This window comes from Pseudonaja textilis, chromosome 1, assembly GCF_049901715.1.
Source record: "Pseudonaja textilis isolate UNSWEBS1 chromosome 1, rPseTex1.2, whole genome shotgun sequence".
Classification (NCBI taxonomy): Eukaryota; Metazoa; Chordata; class Lepidosauria; order Squamata; family Elapidae; genus Pseudonaja; species Pseudonaja textilis.
The window spans coordinates 300,580,502-300,607,591 of record NC_141990.1 but is presented as its reverse complement, the minus strand read 5'-3'; the positions used below and the strand labels follow the sequence as shown (position 1 = coordinate 300,607,591).

Here is a 27,090-nt window from a genome sequence, read left to right as displayed (position 1 = left end):
TATCCAGAGCAAGGATCAAGCTTAAGCAGGATTATGTGTTCCTTGCAAGTCATTATACTCTGCAAGTAAACAATGGGAAATTAACTTTCCATTCTCTGCTAAGTGGACAATCAGAAGTCTAACTATTTTGCAGTTGATTTTTTTTTTCATTTCACATTAAGGGAACAAAAAAGGACTGATCTAAACAAACCAGCAGAAAAAGACTTCTTATCTTCCTGCTCCACTTCCCCGCTATTCACAGGCTTTGCATCAAACTTTGAAACATGGCAACTTGATCTCTACAACCTGATATTATTTTAGCAAAGCCACTCCTCAAAGCAATTTATATTTAGAATCTGTGGGAAATTAAATTGTTCATAAAAGGAACTCTTGAAGGACAATGGAAGAGTGACTTCCTCTGCAGGACCTCCTTTCTCTCCCCTCTTATTATTGCAAGTCACCAGAGAAATACTGTTTGGGAAACAATACATTATTTCCAACCTGATTTTAAAAAATTATTGTTAGTAAGACAAAAAAGCTCCAAAATTTCTCATAAGTGTTATAAATGGCTTGTAAATAATTGGCTACAAATTTTCCTTCTATTTCTTCCTAATATAAAGACAAATCAAAAGTAATCCAATTACTACCTTGTTCATGCCCCAATGTGTACTCAGCTCAGGAATAGTGCATACTTACAAAGTGCGATGTGCAATGTTGCCAATGACTGTAACACAAGTCTACTTTTTCCAATCAGATGCCTTCCAAAGGCTTTGGGAAAGCCCCAAGTCCCCACACAGTACAACTGATGGCCTAACAAATCTGAAGGATGCTAGGACAACTTGTCAAACTCAGAAAAGCACTAAGTCAAACTCAGAAAGCATTGAGGATCTTAATGGCAGATACAATATTTGTAACACACCATCCTTGATGTCAAAATGGTGATACATGCGACTGCATCATATCATTTTGTACAAGGTGTACTTTAGAACTTGCATTGCTGTATCTGGTGCAAATATATGTGATGTCATCTTCAACACAACATACATACCATAATTTGGTCCAGCCTGGTGAACATCCATGAATAACGGAAGGATCTGATAACTGTAATGATATATATATTCAGATATTCTGGTCTATTGCTACACAAATCAGCAAAAATCTAACTCTCTGTTTTGAATGAAGCATGTACAGAAATTGATTTCGTTAAGAAAAAAATCAAATACAACAGGTATTGGGCATTATGTGAATGATATTCAATGTTATTAACATTAATTTTGGATCAATACCTATTAATTAGAGAGCACAAGAGAAGTTCTGGTTATCTAGAGAGGGATTGTCTTGCAGATGACACACGGCATGTGCACATTTCATAGAACAGGGCTAGCCTAGAGATGTGACATTGGACCAGGGGCACAACTTCCTTCAGCTTTATCAGATAAGTGTTACAGCTGAACATGCAGAGCTCCAGACAACTTGTTTTACCAAATAATTAAATACATACCACAAAAAGTTACAATTTGGCAGATATTTGTTTACAAAATCCACTTTCCTTTGACAGATGTGGTCATTTTCCCTACCCTGTTCAGCATCTACATGAAACCATTGAGAAAAGTCATCCACCAGGTAAAGTATGCTGAAAATACTCCATGATATACAGCAAGTCTTCATGCTTGGCAAGTTTAAGACTTGTGGACTTCAACTCCCGGAATTCCTGAGCTAACATGACTGGAAGAGGAATTCTGGGAGTTGAAGTCCACAAGTCTTAAAGCTGTCAAGTTTGAAGACCCCTGATATACAGTAACTTTATTCCAGGTCTAGTGAGGGAGGAGATGGAAATCATGACCCAGCATCTGGAGGCTATGTGGATCTTGATAGGAAAAAGTAGTTTCAGGTCATTGTTGATTCAGAGGCTAACTGATTGCCAGGACTATGACATCTGCAGCTTTTGACAGGATTGTGTTCCCTCAGAAAGAGCAGTATAATTATCTGGGAGTCCTCCAAAACTCTCAGCTCCTTCCCAAAGAGCAGGTGGAGACTATGGCTAGAAGGGCTTTTGTGAAGCTTCAACTGGTGTGACTAGCTGCAGCTTTATCTGGGACAGGATGCACTGAATGTCACTCATGTCTCTGCCATCTCTCAATTAGATTAATTCATTCTATACAAGATTGTCCTTGAAGACCACTTGGAAAATTCAGCTAGCTCAGAACACAGCAGCATGGGACCTTAGCGATCAGCAACAGTACTAGCTTGTTACACCCCTACTGCAGGAACTGCACTGATTACCAGTAGGTTCCCAAACACAATTCAAGATGCTTCATGTAAAGCCCTTTAAGTCTCAGGCCTTCCCTCTGTAGTATCTACTCATCCTATAGGGAATGCTACTCAAGGGTCTCCATCTACCAGAAAGTACAATGTGAGGGAGCCCAATAGTGAGTCTTCTGCATAACAATTCCCTCCTCTGGAACAGTTTGCCTCCTGAAGCACAGATGATACCCACCCCATGGCCAGAAATACATGAACGCACAGCTTTTCCAGAGACCCTTTGGGGATTAACTAAACCCAATGGTGCCATGTTCCATAAATTTAATCTTTAACCTTTAGTATTAATTTATTCAAGCCATGAACTGGAACTGCTATTTCAATTCATTCTTAATCTGATTTCATATTATGTTTTTATTAGGCAAGCTCTGTAAGCCACCTAGAGTCTAGTTGGTTTCAGGCAACAGAAAAAAAATCCACAAAGTAATAAAAGATAGAAGGCATCCTGATTATCTCAATGATTTTTACTTTGCACATAAAACTTTTAAAAGTGAGGACAATTTAATGAAACTTTGTTGTAAGTAGAATTGATATGGTTATCAGATTGGCCTCCATAAGAAACATCACCATTTCTGAGGTGGCAATGGAACACTGAAAGAGTTGGAAAGACAGATATCTTATTACAGAGGAATTCCCATCAAACATCTGGACTTTTAGTAAATACGGAAGAAATTGGATCATTATTGCTTTATACACCTATTATCTGGTTGCACCTTCCAGTTGGCTGCTTGTTTGACACTAGTGAGAAAGAGGCTGTATATCAGTGCCTTAAACAATGAGAAGGAGAATTTAGAAATAGATAGGTGATATCACTTCAGACTATAGATGATGAACACCCTCTGGAATGATTCCATGATTATTTTCCAGGGCGTCATCAAAAACAGTACCTTATTTTTTTTAATTTGACGCAAAACATCACATTTTACCACTAATCTAGAGCTGATTGAACATTAGTCCTATGACATGGAAAGAATTGTAGCATCTTCCCATACAACTGAGGCAATATTCAAAAGAATACTGGCATGGATAAGCCACAATGGCACCACATGACATTACTTGCCTGAATACTGCTGGTATCAAGATGCTATTTCAGCTCCCAAAGTTACATGATTGATGTTTAAGGATGAGGAGAACTCCAAAACTGGATGATCTCAGCTTTTCTATTTTGGGGTCTCCTAAACGAATTGTCAATGTAGCTAATTTTCATACTTGTATGTTTGGAGGAAATAATACTGGTAAGTAAAGCAAACATATCAGTCTTCTCTACTACAGTCTTCTCAACACGACCTCCACTTCTTGGCAATCCCACCAAGAGTAAAAACAGCTTCCATTCTGTGCCATGTTTACCCAGGGCATTTATGTTCTGACATTTTCCCAAGGACAACTCTACAGCTCTTTGAAGCCAATGATGTTGAGAACTGTCACTGATCTAAATCCAGCTTCACTTGGCAAACTGAATTGGCATTTCTAGTATTCTAATCTAATGCTTTCACACCTTATGCCAGTTGCTCTTGGGAGAAAAACCATCTCATTCTTTACAAAATTTACTTCCAGTTAAATCTGCACAGAATCAAGTGGTCAATGCACTTCAATTCCATATAACCAGAAGCCTGAATGTCTTCACATTACTTTCTGAAGCTTAAATTCTTCTACCAGTAATCACTAAGACAGAAATTATAAGCCTAGATACAGAAACACCCACACAATCCATTATTAGTTGCTTTCTTAAGTTTAGGTGTACGTTTGCTAGACCCTGAGTTCACACAAAAGAGTAAAATAAACTAAAATAGGAGTTTGTGGTTTAGCCGCTAGTTCCAAAACTCATCTGATTAAATCACAATATTATATTCTTGGATGAAGTGAGCTATGTGAATGCAGAGATTCTGTCACATGGGAGTTTTCAAATTTGGCACCTTTAAGACTTGTGGACTTCAACTCCCAGAATTCCTCAGCCAACCAGTTTGTAGATTCCTGATCTAGGTTTAGGGTTAAGTGTGTTGCTCAATCCAACCAATAATTAAATATTGGTTAGTAATTCCTAGGATCAAACTAAACACTAAATCTGGTGAGTAAGTACAGAGGGCAAAATCTGTCCTCCTATCTCTAACAGATCCCCAAACAGAAATCTTTGTTAAAGCTAAGTCATGGGAGAATAGTGAATAGATCTCCTAAATCAAACATCAATTCACTGAAGTTTTTAACAGCACCAGATATTACTTGATTCCCTTAACCAGGGATGTCAACCTGGTGGCCCTCAGGCTGGATGTGTCACATACAGGCCACCCCCACCCCAGCACCGCAAAGGCAAAAAACATTGTGATATGTCGCGATATGTCACGTGACATGATCAAGTTTGACACCCGTAGCTTAGACAGAATATGAACTCTTTACAGAAATGTTTGGTTCTGAAATGATTTAATCAATTTCATCTGAGTTGTATGTGGGTCTACAACATGATGGGTTAGGTGCTGGACTAGAAACCAAGAGGCTATGAATTCTAGTCCTTCCTTGGGCCTGCAAGTTGGTTGCAAGTACAGTTGACTTTGAGCCAGTCATTCCCTCAGCTCAGCCCAAGCTACCTCATAGGGTTGTTGTTGTGGGAAAGAACAGGGGGAAGGAGCTTTTTGTATGTCACCTTGAGTGATAGAAATAATAGCAGGATGCAAATCAAATAAGTTGAATGGGTACAAAAAAACATACATCAAAAGCAAAACTGATATGCAAACAGACTTTCCAAATACTGATTAAATGATCAGTATTTTCCTACATAACAGAAATAAGTTACCTTCTAAGGATTAGAATTTACAGCCTGCAGACATGATGTGCATCAATTGCAGTGCACAGATGACATACCTACAGTTGGACAATGCCTCCCCAGAGTCTGGGAGCACAGATTCCATTGTCAATTCCTAGCAATGCATAACTAACACTGCATCAAGGACAAGGGTGTATATTCATAGCTATTCCTAGCATGAGTATATGATGCAGTCAGTTCCCCAGCAGTACCAAAAGTCTAAAAAGGAACAATGACAATATTCAACACACAGCAAAAGCCCAACACTGCACTGTCATTGGTCTGAAGATAGCGTGCATACAAAAAAATTAGCTTCCCCTTCAGAGAAGAAAAAGCAGCTTCTAGAGGTCTAACATAACTTTTGGGGCGAAGTAATATGAGACTCTTGCAAACCGGTGCAAAGAATATCCACCAGGGATATAATAGACATCAGCGCTGACCTAGCCATGTCTGCAGATATTGACAGGGGCCAGATACTGCTTGGGGCAAGTGGTGAGACAACACTGTGCACTGGACACAAATGTACACTGGAATGTAGGAACACAACAACATAAAAAAATCAGAGCAGGGGTCCTTGTTCACGAATTGCTAACCCAGTGAGAATGGCAATCCCCAAGTGAGCCACAGAATGCACATTTTCCCTCAGATGTCCAGGCTTACAGGTTTTTCAGCTACCAAGGCAAACTACTGTGCAATCCTCCCCCCGCTCCTCCCCCCACTTTTTGTACTTGCCCGTGCAATCAGCAGCGCAATGCCCCAAGCGCAACACTCTGGAGAGAGGAAAACCACGCAGTACGTGCGCAGGAATGTATGCAGCGGATGGGGCCGTTCCCCAGGCTACAGTAGGCTGTAGTATTTTCCTGGGGAAAAGAGGGCTCTGCCTTGTCGCCCGACCGAGGCTTCCAAAGCGAAGCAGCGTTAAAAGGACAGAAGACTAAGCAGGGCCATAGGTACACCGGTGACATAACGCCACACAGAGTTCCAAGGATATACACCCCTCTCCTTCCTTGCAGTGGTCTGGGTGCCAAAAGTCAGGACGCGCGATCGCACCGGGCTTTGGGTGTAAAAGCACCGGGGAAACACACACACACACACACACAGACACACACACACACACACACACACACACACACACACACAGGCCACTCCGGGACCCTCCGTCCCCCTCAGCGCAAGCGTGGCGCAAACCTACCGGCGGGGCCGGGCAGCTGGAGCCTGAGGCCAGCTTCGCCGCCTGCCTCTTGAGTTCGGCCAGCTTGGCTTGGCAGCTTCTGCACCATTCCCCTTTGGCGGCTCCCTCGAAGTGGCTCAACTCGCCCGCCGAAGCGGCTCCGGCTCCCTCCGGAGCTGGGCGACTGCCGCATCGGTCTTCGGGGACGGCTGGCTGGAGGGGTCTCTTGCGCTGTGGGAACTCGAGGGAGAGCGGCGTGATTTCGCGCCGAGAGCCGCCTTCGGTTACCTGGAAGAGACAAACGGAGCCAAGATTAGGCGCTTTGGGACAATCGGGGTGGGGGCGAGACTCCCCTTCTCTGTGCAGCGCTCAGAGACCTCGAGATGAGGGAAGCCTCCGGGAGCTCCAGCCCTTTTCCACTCACCCCCAGCACCGGCGGCATGTCAAATCCCAGTCTGGGGGGCTCCGGAAAGGAACAAACGGGTCTACCGGACTCCAGCCAAGCCGATCCGGAGCTGGCGGTAAACTATAATAGCGCCGGCAAAGGGAAGCCTCCCGGCTTTGATCTATCCAGCAAGCCCATCGCGAACCGAGAAGCCCACGGCGGGACGCAGGAAACTTCCAGCCACGCACTCCTGCTGCTTCGGCAACCGAGCAAAGTCGTGGCGAAAGTCGGTCCCGCTCCGGGCTCCCGCTGCTACATGATGCTGCCTCCCACGTTGCGGAGCAGGAAAAGTGGAAGATTTGCAAAGTTCAAAAGAAGAGAGAAGTCCCGGGCAGAGCCGTCGGGGAGGACAGGGCGGGAGGGGAGGGGAGGGGAAGGGAGGGAAACTTGCTCGCCGTTCTCCGCCCACCCCGGCGCGGAAAGGAGGCTGAGCGAGAGAGCACGTGGAAAGGAGGGGACGGGGGGGGAGAGGAAGCCCCCTTTGGCAGCTGCAGTGTTTTCCCTCTGGGATTCCAAACGCGAGGGGGTCTCGGCTGAGGTACGAGCAGAGCTGGTTGATTTAAGTTGCATTTTTGGTCCTGGGTCTGCTTTTAAAATCAGAATGGAGGAAGGAGAAAGGGAGGGGAATGTATAGGCATGTTATGAATTAATGCTGCTTTTTCAAAAGCAGTGCTGGGAATCTTTGCATCGTGTAAATTTGACACAGGATGAGTCCCAGCCCCACTGACCAGAATCAGATTTATAGCTTTTCCTTAGATTTCCTTAGACAAATCAATCTCTTCCTCCCAAACCTAAGCCTTCCTTCCTGATTTTCAAGTCATTATCCTAACCAAAAGTATTCGTTGGCCTTGTCATCACCTGAATCACTCTGTAATCCAATCTACTGAAGTGTATATTGGCTGGGAAGCACTACCTTTGAATACCCAAACATCCCCCTCTCTCTCTCTCTCTCTCCCTCCCTCTCCTTCCTCTCCTCCCCTCCCCTCCTCCTTCTTGATTTGAATTAGGCAAGATGGATCTCTAGTTCAGAGACTTAATCTGGGCCCATGACTGTTACCGAAGGACCTTTAAAAATATTAGAGACTTTTGCATTAGATAATGAAACAGTGAAGAAAAAAATGTAAACGCATAGGATCACTTCTTGATCCTAAAAATATGGAACCTCTTTGCCACCAATTACTTCAGATTCAGCTACTATCACTTTTCTAAGTCATTCAGCTCCAGAAAAAAAAAATCCAGTCATTGACAGTTCCCCAACCTGGATATAAAGTAGAATATCTTATATTACCAAAAAACTGAAGGGAAATGACAAAGAAGCTTTATTAATATTTAATCAATTGATTAGCCGCATCGGTTGCCAAAGCAGCTTTAGGCACTATACAAAGATAAAATAATTATTTAAAACAAGGTGTCTGAGACAAAAATGGCAAGAATTCCAAAGAAGCAATTGGAAAGATGGGGTCCAAAAGGGCATCCAGATGACAGACGTGATGGGTTTTCAGGTAACTGGATGAAACTGGGTTGGAACAAGTGCTGTAAAATGAGGAGCTCAACTTTAGTTTCTCTTTGTTTTGGTTTGATCCCTGGTTACTAGGTTGGAACAATTTTGAAAATTGGGTAAGATGTAGAGGTTTATTTCCTTCAACACCAGCATTCAGAGACAGCCAGTGAAATTAATTGGCAGTGGATGTAAAAGAAACAAGGAAAAGTACTTTTTCACACTTGGTTCCTAAATGGAATTCGCTGCCAGAAAATGTGGTGATAACTACCAGCTTAGTTGATTTCAAAGGGGGATTTAAAAGTAGGATTAAACGTTCATAGACAAATGAAATAGAAGTCAGGCCTATCAACACCTATTATCCCAGGGAGAGCTAAAAGGAATGTCCACATTCCAAAGCCGAATAGGCTGATAGGAAAACACTGATACTTATTTTGTGGACTCCTTAAAATCATCTGGCTGATAGTCTTAGTAATAGGATACTGGATTAAATGGAGCCTTGTTCAAATGATGCTGGATTTCTATCCTTTCTCTACAAAGCCATGCCTGTGACACAAAATTATATACTCGTTTGCTCCAGTTTAATTCATCTAGAATAACAACCACACCCTGCTTGTTATTTATTACTCTAAACTGACAGGTGTCTTTACCAAACTCTACCTATTCTGATTAGGGCAACCTGTTATAGCTTCTTACTTGCATGGCAGTATTAAATAAGAAGCTGTTTGGTGTAGTTGTTAGAGACACTAAGCTAGAAACTGGGAGACTGCAAAAGCCATTTGGATGACCTTGGGCCAGGGATTCTCTCTCAGCCCTAGGAAGGAGGAGGCAACAGCAAGCCACTTCTGAAAACCATGCCAAGAAACCTGCATGGACTTCTCCAGGTGTTCACCAGGAGTCAAGAATGATTCAAAGGCATACACATAAAAAGTGTTATATACTACACATTCAGAGGGATGCGGCTAAGACACTGAGCTTGCTGATCAGAAAGGTCGGCGGTCCGGCGGTTCGAATCCCTAGCACCGCATAACGGAGTGAGCTCCCATTACTTGTCCCAACCTAGCAGTTAGAAAAGCATGTAAAAATGAAGTAGAAAAATAGAGACTATTTTGGTGGGAAGACAACAGCGTTCCGTGCACTTTCGATGTTTAGCATGCCAGCCACATGATCATGGAGATGTCTTCAGACAGCGCTGGCTCTTTGACTTTGTAATGGAGATGAGCCTAGAGCTGGAAATGACTAGCACATATGTGCAAGGGAAACCCTTACCTTACTACACATACACAACATACATTTGGTGTTTAAACAACATATAATGTATGGATGGGAGGTGAGCATGGCCCCCTTATCAGAGAGTTGTAACTGATTACAGTTGTCACTTCATGCATATTCTCTACCATTGGTAGCATTGGATCCTACCTTAATCCCATCAATGCCCTAACCAGCAATGCCCTAGTAGAGGAAACATTTCATTCTTGCAATCCCAAGAGAAAAATAGGAAAATCTCATGAGTCCTTTTAGGTTAATGGGATGGACTGAGTTTTTGGAGGGAACACAAATTATTTTAATGGCCTTTCTATTGCACTATTTTGTAGACTATTGTAGACTGAATCTGCAGCAACATTCTGAAATGTGCTCAAAATTTGCATTGGCTGCACTGGCAGCCAATACAGCTTTCAAATTGCCATCATAGTCAATCAATAATGTATACTAGAACCTCCCTTACCCTCCCTTGCCAGTCTTGAATCTATTAGAGCACTGTTTCTCAACCTTAGCAACTTAAAAGTCCACACTTCAAGTTGCCAAGGTTGAGAAACACTTGTAAGGAGGCAGCAGAGTTGGTTAAAACAAGCAAGTTAAACAGAAACAAGTCCCTCTGAGGTTTGTTAAAGAGAAGTAAACCTACCCTTCCCCCTACCCCAATCTTATGCACACACCTATACAGGCAGTGGGTGAGAATTTGAAGTAAACACACAGAGCAGGGGTGTCAGTGACAGAAATGCATCTTGGCAGCGTCACATGACATATCAGGACTTTTTTCCTCTTTGCTAAAGCAGGTGGGGATGGGGCCAGCACATGATGCATCCGGCCCACAGACCGCAAGTTTGACACCGACACAGAGGATTGGATTGTTTGGCCAATTCACACCTTGCTCTTTGCAAAGATGAGGGATGGGATATAAGCGTGTATCGATTTTTTTAAAGTGTTGGTCTTAGTCATTAAAGCTCTGAAGTGTTTGTGGCTTGGGGCTAGTCATCTAAAGCAGAGTCCTGCAACTTGCAGGATCAACTCTGATTTTATCACAAATTTAAGAACCAATGGGAACTCGCTCGTAATAGTGGATTAAATTTTGAAAGGGAAAGGTTTTTAGTCATTGCCATTCATATAGATAACTGGAGTCAACCACTCTTTTTTATGATTATAGATCACATTTTCTAATATGCTTTACTCTACCTTCTGTTGATCCTAAATGTCTTCATTCATATTACTCATATTACCTACCTTAATAATGCTGGAAGCATTATTTGTATATCTCCTAGTAGAACTCTGATTAGATTTTCTCAATGGTGGTCCCCAAATTTTAGAGCTTTCTTTATAAATCCTGTGTTTAAGGTATTTAAGGGAACCAAGAAGTTATTTATTTAATGCTGCTTTCTTCTAAAAAAAATGTGTGTAGCTGTGAAGTCGTTTTCAATATGTGTCTACTGTCTATGCATTCTTAGTTGTGTTGCAATCTGAAGTTATGCCCAGTGGCTTTGGAAGAAAATTATTCAAAATGAATAATATGAATAATAAGATAAATCTTTGGAAACTCACATATTATCTAGGTATTCTTTTCCTCAGAGAGCTAGGATTCACTGCAACTCCCTCTTAGTTTTACCAAGGATACCAAATTGAGTTTACTGCCTTGTCATCATGATCTTAATTCTAGATATGGGTCCGTAATTGCTCAGTGACAGAAATGCAGTAATAAAAAGGTGGCCTTTATTAACATTGCCACATTTACTCAAAGGCACCTGGGATCACACCTGTAAATGCATGTCCTTTTTCCATGTACAGTAGCTATGTAAAATGACTGGGAGTAGTAGCTCAGTAAAATGTATTCTTCACAGTTTATTAAAAGCCCTTTCCTTTATTAGTACAGCATTTTTCAGAATCTGAACTTAAGATTTCAATCAGAAGTCATGGCCATGATCTTGGTTTGAATTGAACTGCGTCATTTTTTTCCTCACTGTATTTTAACACATGCGTAGGAGCACTGTTCTTACGAGTGAAAGGCCCAAGTCGGGGGTAACAATTCGATTTCATTGAGGGCCGCATCGGGGTTATGTTTGACCTAATGGAGCCAGGGTGGGTATGGACAGGGTGGGTGTGGACAGTTCGACATCACTCATGTCGGGGGCACCTGTGGTGGGCCGAGCACTCTGCAAGTGAAAAGGGGCTCCCGAGCTCCATTTTCAGCTGCAACAGCCTCCTGCAATCCTCTGCTAGCAAAAACGCAGCTCCATTTTTGCTGGCAGAGGCACTCTGGGCCAGTCCTTTGCTGTTTCCAGGACTGTCTCATGGGCCAGATCTAAGCAACACGCAGGCTGAATCCGGCCCCAGGGCCCTGAGTTTGATACCCCTGGCCTAAGCAACCCAAGGAGTTCTATGGATTTCCTGCCCTTTCAGGAACACGTAGCAACTAGGGGTGTATCTTGGGTGCATTTCCAATAATATTCTCCCACACCATACTTAAAATAAATATTAAAAAGTGAAATGCCCCCTCTTTCCATGTATATTTTTAAATAACCAGAAATTAGAAAGACTCTATTCCCCATGCAGTATGGGTGCTTGGTACCATTTCCCAAACTCATGCTGTTTTGGGAAAATTATAAGCGATACCATAGACTTGAAATCTGCTCACTTTCTGTTGCACCAGACTGACTTTTTAAAGCACTTAATTTTAAAAAATTGCCCTCTCCTTGACTTCCATTAGAGCAAAGCAATGACTTCCAAAAACCTCTAGGATTCCTCACTGCGAAGACAGAAAAAATGGTCAAGCTTGTCAGAATGTCTCCTTTATTTATTAGTGTGGCTGATAGAAATTGGCACATCTTTCCAGGTTTGAGCTACCAGCCCTCTTGGTGACCACAAGATAACAGCAGAGAGTTACAGGAAACCCTAACCGTGGATTTCTGTAGCCTAGACCCAGTTGCCTTTTATCCAAGGTCTCAATGAGAGGCCTTGCCTCTTTATTTACTATCTAAGCCCTCTGATTGGTGAAATTAGAGATTGCACTGATCGCTTCTTAATGTAGAACTGTTACCTGAAAGGCTTAAGTTACCCATTTTGCCCTTGATCCGTTGCCGTTGCCAGACACACGAATATTCCTGGGGACAGTAGTGGTCATTGTGGTTGCTTTCTCCATTCCTGATGCAAAGCATGAGTTGAATGAGCTGCAGTTCCTCCCATTAAAGGTGAGATGGATATAGAGCAGGGGTCTCCAAACTTGGCAACTTGAAGACTTGTGGACTTCAACTCCCAGAATTCCTCAGCCAGCATAGCTGGCTGAGGAATTCTGGGAGTTGAAGTCCACAAGTCTTCAAGTTGCCAAGTTTGGAGACCTCTAATATAGAGTGTGCCCTATCCTGTGTATGGTCAGTTCCCACAAGGAAGGTTGAACCCCAGCCAGAATGGCCTATGTGCCAGATGTATATCTCTTTTAAGCCCTCTGAATCATGTAAGAGGTTCTGTGGTATTTGTAAAACCTTGAAAGGAATCCCAGAACTCAGAGTGAATTCCCAGACATTCTCTTTAAGCACAGGCCCCATTCCACAAACGCAAGGAGTCCATTTCAGATTAAAAGTCATGTGTCCCCTCTTAGTTGCTTCCACGCTGGAGCTGCCCTCCGTGAATTTCAACCAAAGATGTATTTAAACAGGCCAGTTGCCGGGCCCAAGGCTCAGTCCCTCAAGGGAGGAGTCCCTTGAAATAAGAGATGGCCCAGGCATTTTTCACTGTCGCTTTTTTCTTCTTCTTTGCCTCTCCATTGTCACACTGTCTCTGTGAGAGCTGCCTCCTCCTCCCCTCATCCCCTAAGAGATGAATTGATGGAGATGATTTCTACAGAGGAACCCTGACCCGGCAGCTGGAGAAATTAGCATAAGGAACTAATTGCCTAGTCAGCTGCTATTTACTATGGAATACAATTACTGTGTTGTTTTAAATCCATCCTTGAGAGAGGAAACCTCCTCATTTCTCTGTGTAAAGCATCAAGCCTCGAGCAATGGGCTGAGCCCACAAGGTCTGTGATGTTTCACAAAGGTTCTTTGCACAGCAAGGGCCCACAGCCTTGTGGCTTCCTTGGGCTACTTCAGAGACGAGGCACCAGAGATGCCATACAACCCCCAAGAACAGGGATCCCCCAAACTTGGTAACTTGAAGACTTGTGGACTTCAACTCCCAGAATTCCTCAGCCAGCTTGCTGAAGAATTATGGGAATTGAAGTCCACAAGTCTTTAAAGTTGCCAAATTTGGAGACCTCTGCCCAAGAACTTTGAGTGTACCTCAATATGTTTGAAAGGATTGTTAAATACAAGACTGGAGAGCAATCCAGCTTTGAATGTTAAATGTGGAATAGCATGAATTGTAGTGTTTAACATTTGAACATTGGGTGCTATCTAACAAAATGAAATTCATTGGTGAAAAAAGTAAAGTTCTACACCCAGATGAGAAAAACCAAATGCACAGGTATACTATACAATACCTGTGCATTTAGTTTTTCTCATCTAAATGCAGCACTTTACTTTTTAGTATAGGTAGTCACCTGGCTCAATAATAGTAACCGTGAGAGGGATCTTGGAGTCTTAGCAGCCAATCACTTAAGTATGAGGCAGCAGTGTGCTGCAGCTGCCAAAAAAAAGCCAACATAGTCCTAGTCTATATTAATAGAGGGATAGAATCAAGATAAAATGAAGTGTTAATACCACTTTATAATGCCTTGGTAAGGCCACACTTGGAATACTGCATCCAGTATTTGGTCACCACAATGTGAAAAAGATGTAAACAATGTAAAAAAGACTCTAGAACAAGAGTCTTCAAACTTGGCAAGTTTAAGACTTGTGGACTTCAACTCCCAGAATTCCTGAGCTAACATGACAGGAGGAGGAATTCTGGGAGTTGAAGTCCACAAGTCTTAAAGCTGTCAAGTTTGAAGACCCTTGTTCTAGAAAGAGTGCAGAGAAGAGCAACAAAATGATTAGGGGACTGGAGGATAAAACATATAAAGAACAGCTGCTGGAACTGGGTATGTCTAGTCTAACAAAGAGAAGGGCTGGGGGTAACATAATTGTAGTCTTCCAGTATCTGAGGGGCTGCCACAAAGAAGAGGGGGTCAAGCTATTCTCCAAAGCACCTGAGGGCAGGACAAGAAGCAATAAATGGAAACTAATCAAGGAGAGAAGCAAGTTAGAACTAAGGAGAAATTTCCTGACAGTTAGAACAATTAATCAGTGGAACAACTTGCCTCCAGAAGTTGTGAATGCTCCAATACTGGTGGTTTTCAAGAAGAGATTGGACAACCATTTGTCTGAAATGGTACAGGCTTTCCTGCCTGAGCAGAGGAGTGGACTAGAAGACCTCCAAGGTCCCTTCCAACTCTGTTATTCTGTTATCAGAAAATTCACTCTTTCAAGTAGGACTAATATGCAGTTGGAAGGCTAAGTGGGGCTCCTGGTCTGGGAAAAGTTGTGTGCACAAGAAGTCCTTTTTTCCTTCTACTCTGGGTGAGACTACCCCAAGGGGATTGTATACAGTTCTGAACATCACATTCCCAGAAGGGACAGGTCAGAATAGGTGTAGAGGTGGGCAATACACAGGGACTTGGGGACAGGCCCTAGAAGGACATGCAACAGGAATGCACGCTGTGCTCAGTCTGGATAAAAGAAAATTGGGGAGGAGAGACTGGGACATGATATCAGTCTTTAGATATATCCAAGGTACCCTAAGAGGATGAGAAGCAGCTCTTTCTATTACCTAGGAGGAGAAATAATGAATAAACCATGCAGTTCTCTATATTTTATTTAAATATAAGGAAAAACTTCCAATTAATTTGTAATAGATGATATCTGTGCTATACAACATTAGAAGAGGCCACACCTGGAACACTGTGTCCAGTTTTTGTCACCACATGACAAAAAAAACATGATTTTTAGTCTGGGAAAAGGGCAAAGATGATTATTAAAGGGCTGGGGGGAAAACATATGAAGAACAGTTGCAGGGTTTGGCTGGAGAATGAAGGACTAGGGGTGACATGATGGCAGCATTCCAGTATTTAAGGGGCTGCCACAAAGAGGAAGGTGTCAGCTTATTTTCCAAGGCACCAGAAGGCAGGACAAGAAACAATGGGTGGAAACTAATCAAGGAGAGAAACAACCTGGAATTAAGGAGAAACATCATAACAGAACAATTAACCAGTGGAACCGCTTGCCTTCAGAAGTTGTAGGGGCTTCATCACTGGAGGTTTTTAGAAGAGACTGGACAGCCATTTGTCTGAAATGGTATAGGGTCTCCTGCTGGAGCGGGGCCTGGACTAGAAGTCCCCCAAGTTCCCTTCCAGCTCTATTCTGATTGAGTCTATCTACAGATGTTTTGAGTTCTCTGTTGTTTTTGAAGTATTTAAGAAGGGGATAAAGAGCCATCTATTGAAGATGGTTTAATTGATTTTCCTGCAGAGGATTGAACTACCGTGTTTCTCATATAATAAGGTTGGGTCTTTTTTTTTTTTTTTTTGAGCCCCCAAAAATGGCTAGGCCGTCTTTTCAGGGGTGACTTAATTCCACCCCCCCTTGCATCTTCGGGCAGGCAGGCGGCGACGGCTTGGATGTTGACCTCGGCGTTGGTGGGGCACTTCATATCGGGGTCAACGCAGGCAGCACCATATCCAGGTGTGCAACAAAAGTATTTCCTAATGGCAAGCCCCCACCCACCATTCCCCCCATTTTGCATGTTTTAATATAGGCCTTGATTTGGGGAGAGGGGCTTAATTTCATTTCATGCCTATAAAACATGCTGGGACTTCCTATTGGGGGAGGCCGTATTGTTGGAGAAAGAGAGTATATCAGGGGTTGCCAAACTTTTGGACCTCAGGGATCACCAAACTCATAATTTTAAATCCTGTGGACCACTAATATGAATTTTGACTGACGGTGGCTTGCTGGAGCTGCTCCGGGATGACCAAAAGGCCAGTCTTGTGATTACGGCAGCTCTGGAATATAGGACTGATTTTCCCGCCAACGTCAGCAAGCCACCCTGGGGCGGATTTCCCTTCCCCGCCGTTGGTCTTACCTTCCAGTTCCAGCTTGCGTGGCTCTACTCAAGGTAAGGTTTGTGCTTGGCTGAAGGGGAGGGGCCAGCGGGTAGGCAGGCCATGTGGAAGACGCAGCCTTATTTTCCAAGGCACCAGAAGGCAGGACAAGAAACAATGGGTGGAAACTAGATTAATTGCTTTGGGGGGGACATTTCTCTATGGACCTCGCAAATTTTCTCACGAACCACCAGTGGTCCCTGGCCCACTGGTTGGAGACCACTGAACTACATTACCCTAATGGTGCCTTCCAACTGTACAATTCTACGATTCCATATCATACTTTTAAAGAGCATCTATTTGGCAAGCATTTATCAGTTGGTGCCCACGTTATACACCTAAATTGCAGGATGCCCAAAAAGAAAAAAAAACGTCTCGGTTGTGGGCATTTTTAAACATTTCTTCTTTTGAGTCATGGCGGGAATGGTTGCTCGTGGCTTCCTTGGTTGATGGCGATACAGGGGAGGAAGCCTTATAAATCCGTTAAAGAGACGCAACCGCCGAGCTAAGGCAAAAGGCGTATTAGAGAAGTCAGACGAATGTCGGCGACTCTCCGGTCCCTGTAGCTACAGCGCCATCTGCCGGTCCCTTGTCGCTCTGCAATCGATCGTCAAAAGAAAATTAAGCCATCTGCGCTGGCAAAGAAGCGCGCGAAAGCCACGTTCTCCGAGCGCTTTTCATTCCCACGCTCTTCCTGCCAAACAACCTAGCCGTGAATACCCAGGATGACCACGCCTTCCTCTTTTCTTGCCCGCAATCATAAACGTATACCCAGAAACTTTGCAGGTAGTCCCTAAACTAGAATACATATATAGAGCTCGGGTCTTTTTATAGATCTATTTCTAGACCTCTTTATTGTTCTGAGATATGCACGCCGGTAACTGAAACCCACCGAGCCTCATCTTGCTAGCCGCCACCGCCCTGCCCAATGCTAACCCTATTTCATCAATTCCCCCTCCCCCATCGCTTTTCTGCACGCATGCCCGCATTCTGCACCATTCCCTCCCCGGTGCAAATGACAAGTTGTAAATGAAAAGGGGTGGCAGCTCCTGGGTTGACATCTTAAGTTTAATCCGTCAAGGTGGAGACGCCCGAGGCCGCCTCCGCCTTCGCTCTGAGCCGCGGGGCTAGCGCGAGCACACACGCTCCCTCCCGCCTTCCCTTTCCAAGGTTTCGGATGTTTTCAAGCGCGAATCGCAGCTTTGCTTTCGCTCTACTTCCTCCGGCGCGCCACAGCCGCTCGCCCGCGCGCAACCCCCAGGCAAATCCCCGAAGGCAAAATGAGAAACTCCGAAGGGAATGCACACTCCGTGACTCTTCGTCTCCTCCCCGTCCCTCTTTCTTCCCTGCCTCCAACCGACAGCTTTCCAGCCTCATCTCATCAGCCCACCCCTGAAGAAGCGACCATCTCCCCCACCCCGCTGCGCGCCACCGCTGCTTTAGCCAAACGTGGCGCTTCGCATCCAATTTGCGAGCACAGCAGGAGAGGTTCGCGAGAGGCGCCAAGCCACGCTGTTGGCCTGAGGGAGGGGATACGGAGAGGAAGGAGGGGTGAAATCGGAAGGTACAACTCAGGATAGTCTCTCTTTTCAAATGCCTTGGATTCGGGGTCAAAAGTCTTCAAGAGCAATCTTGGAACATATTCAGCGTTGCCTTTCTTCCTCTCATCGGCACTGTTACCTACTAGGCAAGTTAAACCTACTAGAATAAAAGCGTAAATCTTAAATCTACAGCATTTCAGAAAATAATAACACAGTGGGAGGGGGCGAGATTCTTTCATATGCTGCTCTGTAAATTACTTCGCGTAAAGCAATGGCAAACGTGTGACTTTCTATCGCTCCAAGGAGCAGAGGCGCGACGCGCAGCTCGGGTGCTAAATGAAACTTTCCATAGGGAACAGAGGGAGCCGGAAAAGAAATGATGGAGGAGCCATGGAAGCGACCCATTGTAGCATCCCGTGCCGTGCATAGCTTGGGGAGGGGGCGATTTCATTAGCATTGGTTTCGCTCCCTCGTTCCTTCCCTCCCGCATCGCAGTTAACCTGGGAGGTGGACGAGGAAGACGCGCCTGGCACTCGCGCATAACAATAAAAGTGCCTGACTCCCAAGCCTCCCCCTGCTTCGGCAGCTCAGCAGATCTTCGCTAAACTTGCTTAAATATTTCATGTGTGGGAAACCTCCTTGGGCTCCAAGAAGTGGGGTGAGGAGAATAAGAATTGGGAGGGGAGGGGTGCTAGCGAAAGCCGTAGCGTCGCGCTTTGTTTTCCTGGGCGCAGTCCAGGAGCTTTGGAAAACGAAGGGAAAGTCCACGTGGAAGATCTAGGTGAACAAAACTCATTTGGCGCTATCCGCGGTGCTGAAAGCGTTCGGTGGTAGCCTAAGAAATCTCGGCCGGTTCTAATCAAAAGTCCAGCGCCACTGCTTCAACTTTTTTCTTTCTAACTCTCCTTCCTTCCTTCGCTTATTTGCTACCATGGCTCTAAGTTTTTGCTCCATGTGTGGGCTGTCCGAAGCCACGCGGCTGCTATACCCTCCCGCCTGTTGGAAGCTCCCCAGCCACACCTTCTCTTACCTTGCTTTTCCTCTTGAGAAGGTGGCTGGTAAACCCGAAGATGATCTCGGAATCCAAGCAGAGAGCTCCGATCTCCAACAAACTGGGAGGTTTCCTGGTAGAGCTGGAAGGCTCTGTTGTTTTTTGAAAAGCCATAGTTTTACGCTTGGGGGGAGAGAAGTGAAGGGAGATAATTGACTTCCTTGGCTTCCTGAGCAATAACCAAAGAGTAGCGGGGGAGGGTCACTCCCTGGTGGTCTTTCTGCTGAGATGCTCTCCGCTGTATATGAGGATCCCAAGCCAAACCACCAATCTCTCTCTGCCTTGGATGAAAATCTCCTGTGGGAAGGGTAGGAGCGGCAGCAGTAGTAGCTCCTCTCACCGTCCCGTCCAGACTCTTGCCTCTCCCAGGTCGAATCCACCAGACAAGGAAAAGCCCCCTCTGCCATCAGCTAGCCGGGGCTGAGAAAGTGCGCTCCAAAGGCGCAGGATGGGAGCAAATCACCCCGTTGCCTACCTTGCCTTCCTCACACTCCGGCAGGTTGGGACCGGTGATAACTCAGAAGCTTGATCGAGATTGGCAGACTGAAGGTGTGTTCCGAGTGGAAGAGCTCGAGGAAACAAAGAAAGCACTTTCCAAATCTGGGGAGAGCGCAGAACCGGGAAACGAGTGGCTGCCTTAGGTGAGCTCTCGCTCTCCAGAGCAAGCGCGCAGCCCATCCATCCTGGCTAGCTGACTTTGGCCACCACCGCTGGCCCTCCTTCTTTCCCTTGGAGTCGCTGTCCAGCAGCTGATCAGCCTCGCTGAGCGCACCCTGGAGGCTGGCGCAGGGAGGAGGCAAGAGCGGCGGCAGCAGCAACAGCAACAGCCACCCAAGCCATGCTTACTCAGAGCCACAGAGCAGCAAAGTTGCTTGCCTGCTGGCCAGGCTTGAGCATCGGCTGACGGCACTTCCCCTTGCGCTGCCTGTGTGACCCAGAGGAAAGATGCGTCACTGCCAGAGCCAACCTGGCTCTGAGACACTGTGGGGCCTCGCTCAAGAGCCTCGTCCCTGCCAGCAGATGCCTCAGGGCTGGGGGGAAGAGACAGCAGCTCCCTCCTTTCCTTAACCCCCCCCCACACACACACACACACTCGCTCCAAGCGCAGCTGTCTATGGTGACATCAGCTCAGAGTGACAGACAAGCAGTGCTTACGGTGCACTGAAGGGGAAGAGCAGGATCAATAGCTTCCAAGGATAGGAAGGGAAGGGAATGGGGAACTGAGAAAGAGAACCCCTTCTTCAATACCCCTCATCCTAACCCCCACCCCCCCATTTCAAGGTGCATTGTGAAAGTGAGTGGAATAAACTATTCCTGGAAGAATGAGGTGGGGAACTGCCCCGTTAATCCTAAATTGGTGGTTCCTTACACTTAAAGGAGAGAGGAAGAGTGGTCCTTTCTTTACCTTTCTCAGACATTGAGCTCTTCTCTCTTGGACTCAACTCCCACCACACCCAACTATTTGAATTGAAGGCTTTTTAGACAGAGAAGGTACCACCATTCCTTGGATCGTACAGTGACTTTTTTGAGCAAGTTCACACGTGGATGTTTCTTCATTAATTACCATCAAAGGAGAATTTGAAGGCATGAATGAAATATTTCAAGAGCAAATACCCCAAGGAGGATTCCTACTATTTGTCAAACATGATGGTTTTCAATACAGACATCCTTTGTGGAAGAATGGAATTATATATGTGTATATAATGAATTAGACTGTTGTTCTAGGAAAAGGATAAAGAAACTTTTAGTTGGGAAAGGACTTGCTCAATATTTTTTGTGGGAATTTAAGAACATCAAGTGGGTGAGTGTACATCACATATTTGAGCACAGCTGAGTTTGGGTATGAATGGTGGTATATTCCCTTTGTTTCTGAACTGTGATATGCCTGTATCTAATATTATATTCAACACTATAGTACATGGGTTCTCTCTTCACTGCATGTACAAAAAACACATCTTGCAGCAACATAATTTTGCTCCATAAATTTGCTCCTATTTCCTGCCCTCTACACTTGACATCGGAGGCAACCACATCATTTTGCCTACTGATGGACTACATGTATTCACACCTGCATCTGGAAATCTTTGGGGATCTCTGTCTCTACCCATACATCTTCACAAGTGGAAATGACAGGTTGTAATGGCACTAGCAACAAAATCCATAATAGTGCACATTTGAGTCAAAGCAATAAACTAACCCTAGTTCAACTGCTGTCTTTGCAAGACTTGATCCACACAACATTAGACTAGGCTAAAACGGGATGGGAGAGATTTATGGTACGAGAATCACCAGAAGGAATCCAGCTCCTGTCCTAGTATACAATGGGAATCAAACCATCGCATGAAGCTAATTTTGCACACAGCATTTTATTTGAACACAAGAATTATATTTAATTAACTTGGTTTAAGGTTCAGTGTACAATGCAAACACAGCACCTAAATGTCCCAAATGTACTATTCAAAAGGCAACTGGACTTACTTGGTTTCTCTTTCCTTGAAAACATTTTGCTTCTTATCCAAGAAGCTTCTTCAGTTCTGGGTGAATGATGAGGAATTCTTTGCAGACATCTGGTCATTAGCACTCTGAAGGTTGGTCATTAGTTCTCTGAAGACTAGCTCTCTAATGACCAGATGAGTGCAAATACTATAAATCCTTCCATTCCTCACCATTCACCCAGAACTGAAGAAGCTTCTTGGATAAGAAGCAAAATGTTTTCAAGGAAAAAAACAAGAAAAGTCCAGCTTCCTTTTAAATAGCACCTTTGAAGCAACTATGATCTGCCGATTGAGACTCTCCTTACCTTTCAGCCCCTAAAGGTCTTTTACTCATCTGTTTGCTAGATTGATACATAGCAGAAGCATAGACAAAATGTTAATACATTTTCCAAGTTTGCAGGGATCACATCAATAGTCCTGAGGCATATCTTGTGCATAACATTACTCCCAATTTTGACTTGTCCTCAATGCATTTTCAATCCTTTAGTACTTAAGGAAATGCGATATTAGTGAGTGTCGGGAATAAATCTTTTGGTATAAAAACTGTGGTTTATTTAGTTATTAAACAAATTTATGTGGCTGCCCAATTCACACATCATGACTTTGGGTGTCTTACAACATTAAAAATCCACTGCATGAAGCTCATACATCCTCCCTACTCATCCCTGGAGGACATAATATATGTGCACAAGGTCCTGGGTTTGATACTGTACCTAAATAAGGATTCAGAGGAAAATTCTGGAAAATCAGTGGATGATATTGCTAGATTAGTAGAATGGATTTTTGTTCTTTAGATGATACATTTCCTTGATTCCAATGAAGTAGCTCACTTATGATGCTGATAGAATGTAGTCTAGAAACTTGGTTTCAAATTATACTAGAACCATTTTTAGCTAGTCCCTACCCTAGTTCCCATACCCTTATATTCATTATAGCTACAAACTAACATTAGCTTCTATTTGAGATTAAACATAAACTAAAACCTAATCATAGTTATGGCTAACTGAACCTGGTATCATACATTATTATTTAATGTTGGCTTTTTCAACACATCAAATTAAGATTTACCATAGTCTGTTGTCTATTAAAGGACATATCAGCCTTATATCTAAAAAGGAAGCAAATGGAAGCTTCAGATCTTACCCTCAGGGCCATATTAGAGGACGGATGGATGCCATTTGTAACTCATATTTATAACATTTAACTACAATTTACCACAGGTTTGAATAATGCATTTAAGTTGGGCTGCTAAGTTTGTTTTGCCTGAAGAGATTGGAATCCATATTTTCTGTTCTTGTGAAAAGCCCAAGAATACCCATCCTGCAATAATTGGTCTCATGTCAGGAGGGAGAAAATTCATATTCCAATTAAAAAAACAAAATAATATTTTAAATGTTAAAGATTTGAGGATTCACTCATGCTGCAGAGTGGAGTGGGGCAATCTGAAGCATAATTATGAATTACAAATAATTTTAATTTTTGAAAAAGTACCCATTTGGCAACATGCATATAGTTGCTCGTATAACCATTTCCTTTCACTCAAGGGTTGCACAAGTGTATTTAAAGGGGATTGAGTAATGTATTGAATAAGGTTGTAAGTGACTCCTGGTTATGCCAATTCATACTACTGAAAGCAGTGCAGGTAGTCCTCGACTTACAACACTTCATTTAGTGACCATTCAAAGTTACAACAGCACTGAAAAAAGTGACTTATGACCATTTTTCACACGTATGACCATTGTAGCATCCCTATGGTCACATGCTTTGCATTCGGATGCTTGACAACCTCATCACATTTATAAAAGTTGCAGTGTCCCAGAGTTGCAACCTTCTGACGAGCAGAGTCAATGGGGGAACCTGGTTCCCTTAACAACCGTGTTACTAATTTAAGAACTTCAGGGATTCACTTAACAAATGTGGCAAGAAAAGTCATAAAATGGGGCAAATTCACTCAACAAATTTATCACTTAACAATATGGGTTTTGGCTCCATTGTTATCATAAGTTGAGGACTACCTGTATTCCTGTCAGTGCCAATTTTGAAGATAGCAATATGCGAAAGGCAATGGAATTCAAGTGTCAGCTTTGGAAGCCATATTGAGACATCAAGTTCTGTGAGAACTGTGTGGCCATTGAAAAAACAGGATACATTAAGCTCTCCACATATCCTGAATGACAGTCACTACTTCTCAGCACAACTTACCTCCCAGGTTTGGTGTTGTAGGGGAAATAGGAGAATGAAGAAATATAATATATATTCACTGGCTTGAGTTTCTTATAAAGTAATAAGACAGGGTAAAAGTAAAAATAAATAAAACAATCCCTTGGCAAAGTAATTAGATCTTATCCTTGCACAGAAAAGCCCTATGCGAGGATGTCCTACAAGATTGGTGGCTGGTGTGGCCAACTCAAATGGCCAAGATTGGTGGCTGGTGTGGCCAACTCACATCGAGGCACGCATCTCCTCGCCTGGCCTCTCATGACTGTGGGGATGCTGCAACTGTCATAAGTGTGAAAAATGGTCATAAGTCACTTTTTTCAGTGCCATTGTAACTTTGAATGGTCACTCCACACAAGCAAAGTACCAGCAAAGGGAGGGGAAAAACCTCCAGAGATGTTCCCGAGACAGGAAGTCTAGTCCCGTCAAGAATGTAATAAGGGTTAACGGAAAGGCAGTTTCTGTAAGCAACACCAGAATGTTTCCTTCCTGCCTTCCTTACAGGATTAGACCAGTAATTTCTTCTAACAACCGGTTCTCCGAACTGCTTAGAATGTTAACAACCGGTTATAGCGAATAGGTGCGAACTGGTAGAATCCCAACCCTGGTTATTATGCACAACAAAACAAGTCCCTTTTGGATCTCTTTAGATAGTTGAAATTTCTGGACTGCACTGAAAAGTAATATCACAATATAATCTGCATTGCATTAATGAACAATGAAGGTACAACATATGGATAACTACCAGAAGGCTAATTCCTTCCAAATAGGTTTGCAACTGGTGTGTCAGTTCCAGTTGGAAAAGCTTTAGCATTTTCTTCTTCTTTCTTTGCTTCTTTACTCCCCACTGAGTCTCCTATTGATGCTTTTAATATAAACCACATATAGCAGATATATACAAACACACATACATTAGAAACAAGTATATGCAACTTCTATGCCTCATCAATCCAAATTAATATTCTTTCATTTGTATACATGCCAGATGATCATCAAGAGACTCCAAGTCATGTTGGCAGACTTCCCTTTTGGTTGCCAGCATAGCCTGCCTGTGGCACAGCCCTGCCAACCAGAAGAACCCTTTTCTACTGATAAAACAAGGGTGATGGATTTTGCCTCTTTGTGAACTTCCTGTTTGTTCTTATCAGCTAGAGTCACGAATGGTGGAATCAATTGTCTGGGGCTAGTCAGAGAGTGGTCATGCAAACAAACACACCAGATAGGAATAAGAACATTCAGAGAAGGCAACAGGATTGAGGATCCCAAAGATACATCGGCTCCATCCATCTATGGAGCCATCCATCTTGTGTTACTAAAGATGGGGAACTTGTAGCTCACCGTATATTACTGAATTACAGTTCCCAGCATACAGTTCCTACCGTATATTACTGAATTACAGTTCCCTGGCAAGAGAGAGAGAGAAATTGGTCCTATTTTTTGGCTATGGCTACTTGCCACAATTAGACCATGATCTAAACTTAGATTGGTTTTGGTTTATCCCATCACGTGCATCATGTGAACAACATAACTCAATAAAAATGGAGTAGTGCTTCCACTGATGTGTTGTCTCCTGTCTTTTGGAGAAGGTGGTGCTTACTAGGGGTTAGTGAAGCAGGTATTGTGGGGATGTGAGAACGGAGCAAGCATGCTGACAGGTATTGACAACCAAACTGAATAGGAGTAATAGGTTTTTTTTGTTGTGTGGAGTAGTATTGTTCTTCTGTTTCATATCTTTCCTCCTGACTGGCCACTTGTCTGATCAATGGGAAAGAAAAAAACTTGACAGTAGTCTTCCTGTGCAAGCTAAGGCTACCACATCTGGGTTACAAAAAAAAATCAGGTGACAGCAAGGATTCGTGACATGCCTCATTCTCTTTGAAAAGTTAGACACTTTGTATTCCCAAATGACAACATTGACCCAGGTACTGTGACTGAGTGCTGCCAGAACTATCAGTTTCACAGAGCTTGTGATTGACCTGGTTGTATTTGTTCAGCAAATACCTTCGGACAATGGCTTCTTAATTAGTTACATCAATATGCAATAAGACAAAATCAGCCAACTGAGAGATAGGGACCCCAAAATAACTTATGAGAAATATGGACTAGGAGGAATATGGACCTGGTTATTGCCTCCACTGAACCTTGGAACTCATTAGATAACTCCAGGCTAATGACTCGCACAAATCTCAGAGTGACTAAGAAACAGAACTCAGAATTGGGCTGGTGATGCAAAGCAGTTGGCGCCGCTCACGGGATCATGCTGCAATGGTAATAAGTAAGGTAATTCTTGATGGAAAGTATAGTGGTATACTTGGCAGCCATGGGAGTCTAATCTGAAATATGAAGAGCCATGGTGGTGCAGTGGTTAGAATGCAGAAGTGCAAGTTAACTCACTGTTCACTCCAGGAGTTCAATCCTGACTGGCTCAAGGTTGACTCAGCCTTCCATCCTTCCAAGGTCAGTAAAATGAGGACCCCAATTGTCGGGGGCAATATGTTGACTCTGAAAACCACTTAGAGAGCACTGTAAAGAACTGTGAAACCATATATAAGTCTAAATGCTATTGTTATTTCTATGTTCCTGTTTCAGTTAGAGTCTTGGACCATTTCTATCTTAAATTGGACCCTGGAATCATAATTTACAATCAAAATATGAATCCAACAAAGCAGAGATATGAGTCCAGGTTTTGCCCTACATTGTGGAAGTAAGAAAGGCAAAAGGTTTGTATTTCTCCTCCCTTATTGCATCAGCAGGCTGACAGATAACTGCCTTTTTGGGGGCAGCCCACTCTGTTGAGGAGAAACTCCCTCCCCGTCCCCTTATCATTTTGCTTAGTACTTTGGCAATAAAAATTGAACAAAGTCTTGAACCTTAATGGTTAGAGTGCAGGGTAGTGTCTGGGTTAGCAATTATTATATTATCGGAGACTTCTTCTGGCCTTTGCACTCTGATGAAATGGATAGAATATTCCCTAGCATGACCTCTGTCACCTGTAATCTGGATCCATGACCTTTCTAGCTCTTGCTGATGAAAGAAAGGAGCATGTTTAGCTGAAAATGGGAGGTTGTCTACACAGAGTAGGGGGGAGAGATGTCTGCAGTCTTGAAAGAGGCTGTAGTATGACCTCTCCTTAATACGCCATCTCTAAGTATTGGCCAGCCTCCAGTCTCCAGTACGTGGGGAAGAATCTTGAGAGAATCTTAAGGTACAGAGTGTTCAAGGAGGAAAATTCA

General features: G+C 43.6%; 2 protein-coding genes across 5 annotated transcripts in view; one reads left to right on the top strand and one right to left on the bottom strand.

Moving 5' to 3' along the window:
• Positions 1 to 20,160, bottom strand: part of KIF26A (kinesin family member 26A) — a 189,373-nt gene extending 169,213 nt beyond the window's left edge. For 3 of the 4 annotated variants that reach the window (XM_087922237.1, XM_087922238.1, XM_087922239.1), the window contains exons 1-2: positions 6,688 to 7,039; positions 6,285 to 6,551 (exon numbers count right to left, since the gene is read on the bottom strand). In XM_087922237.1, coding sequence (XP_087778363.1) covers positions 6,285 to 6,551; positions 6,688 to 6,705 — 285 coding nt within the window. In that variant the 5' untranslated portion in view covers positions 6,706 to 7,039. Of the gene's footprint in view, positions 1 to 6,284; positions 6,552 to 6,687; positions 7,040 to 14,480; positions 14,492 to 16,078; positions 16,097 to 17,697; positions 17,715 to 19,112 lie in introns of those variants that run through there. The other variant, XM_087922240.1, reaches the window with a different exon arrangement.
• Positions 1 to 27,090, top strand: part of XRCC3 (X-ray repair cross complementing 3) — a 624,633-nt gene that overhangs the window by 277,802 nt on the left and 319,741 nt on the right. The gene's annotated exons all lie outside the window — the stretch shown is intronic.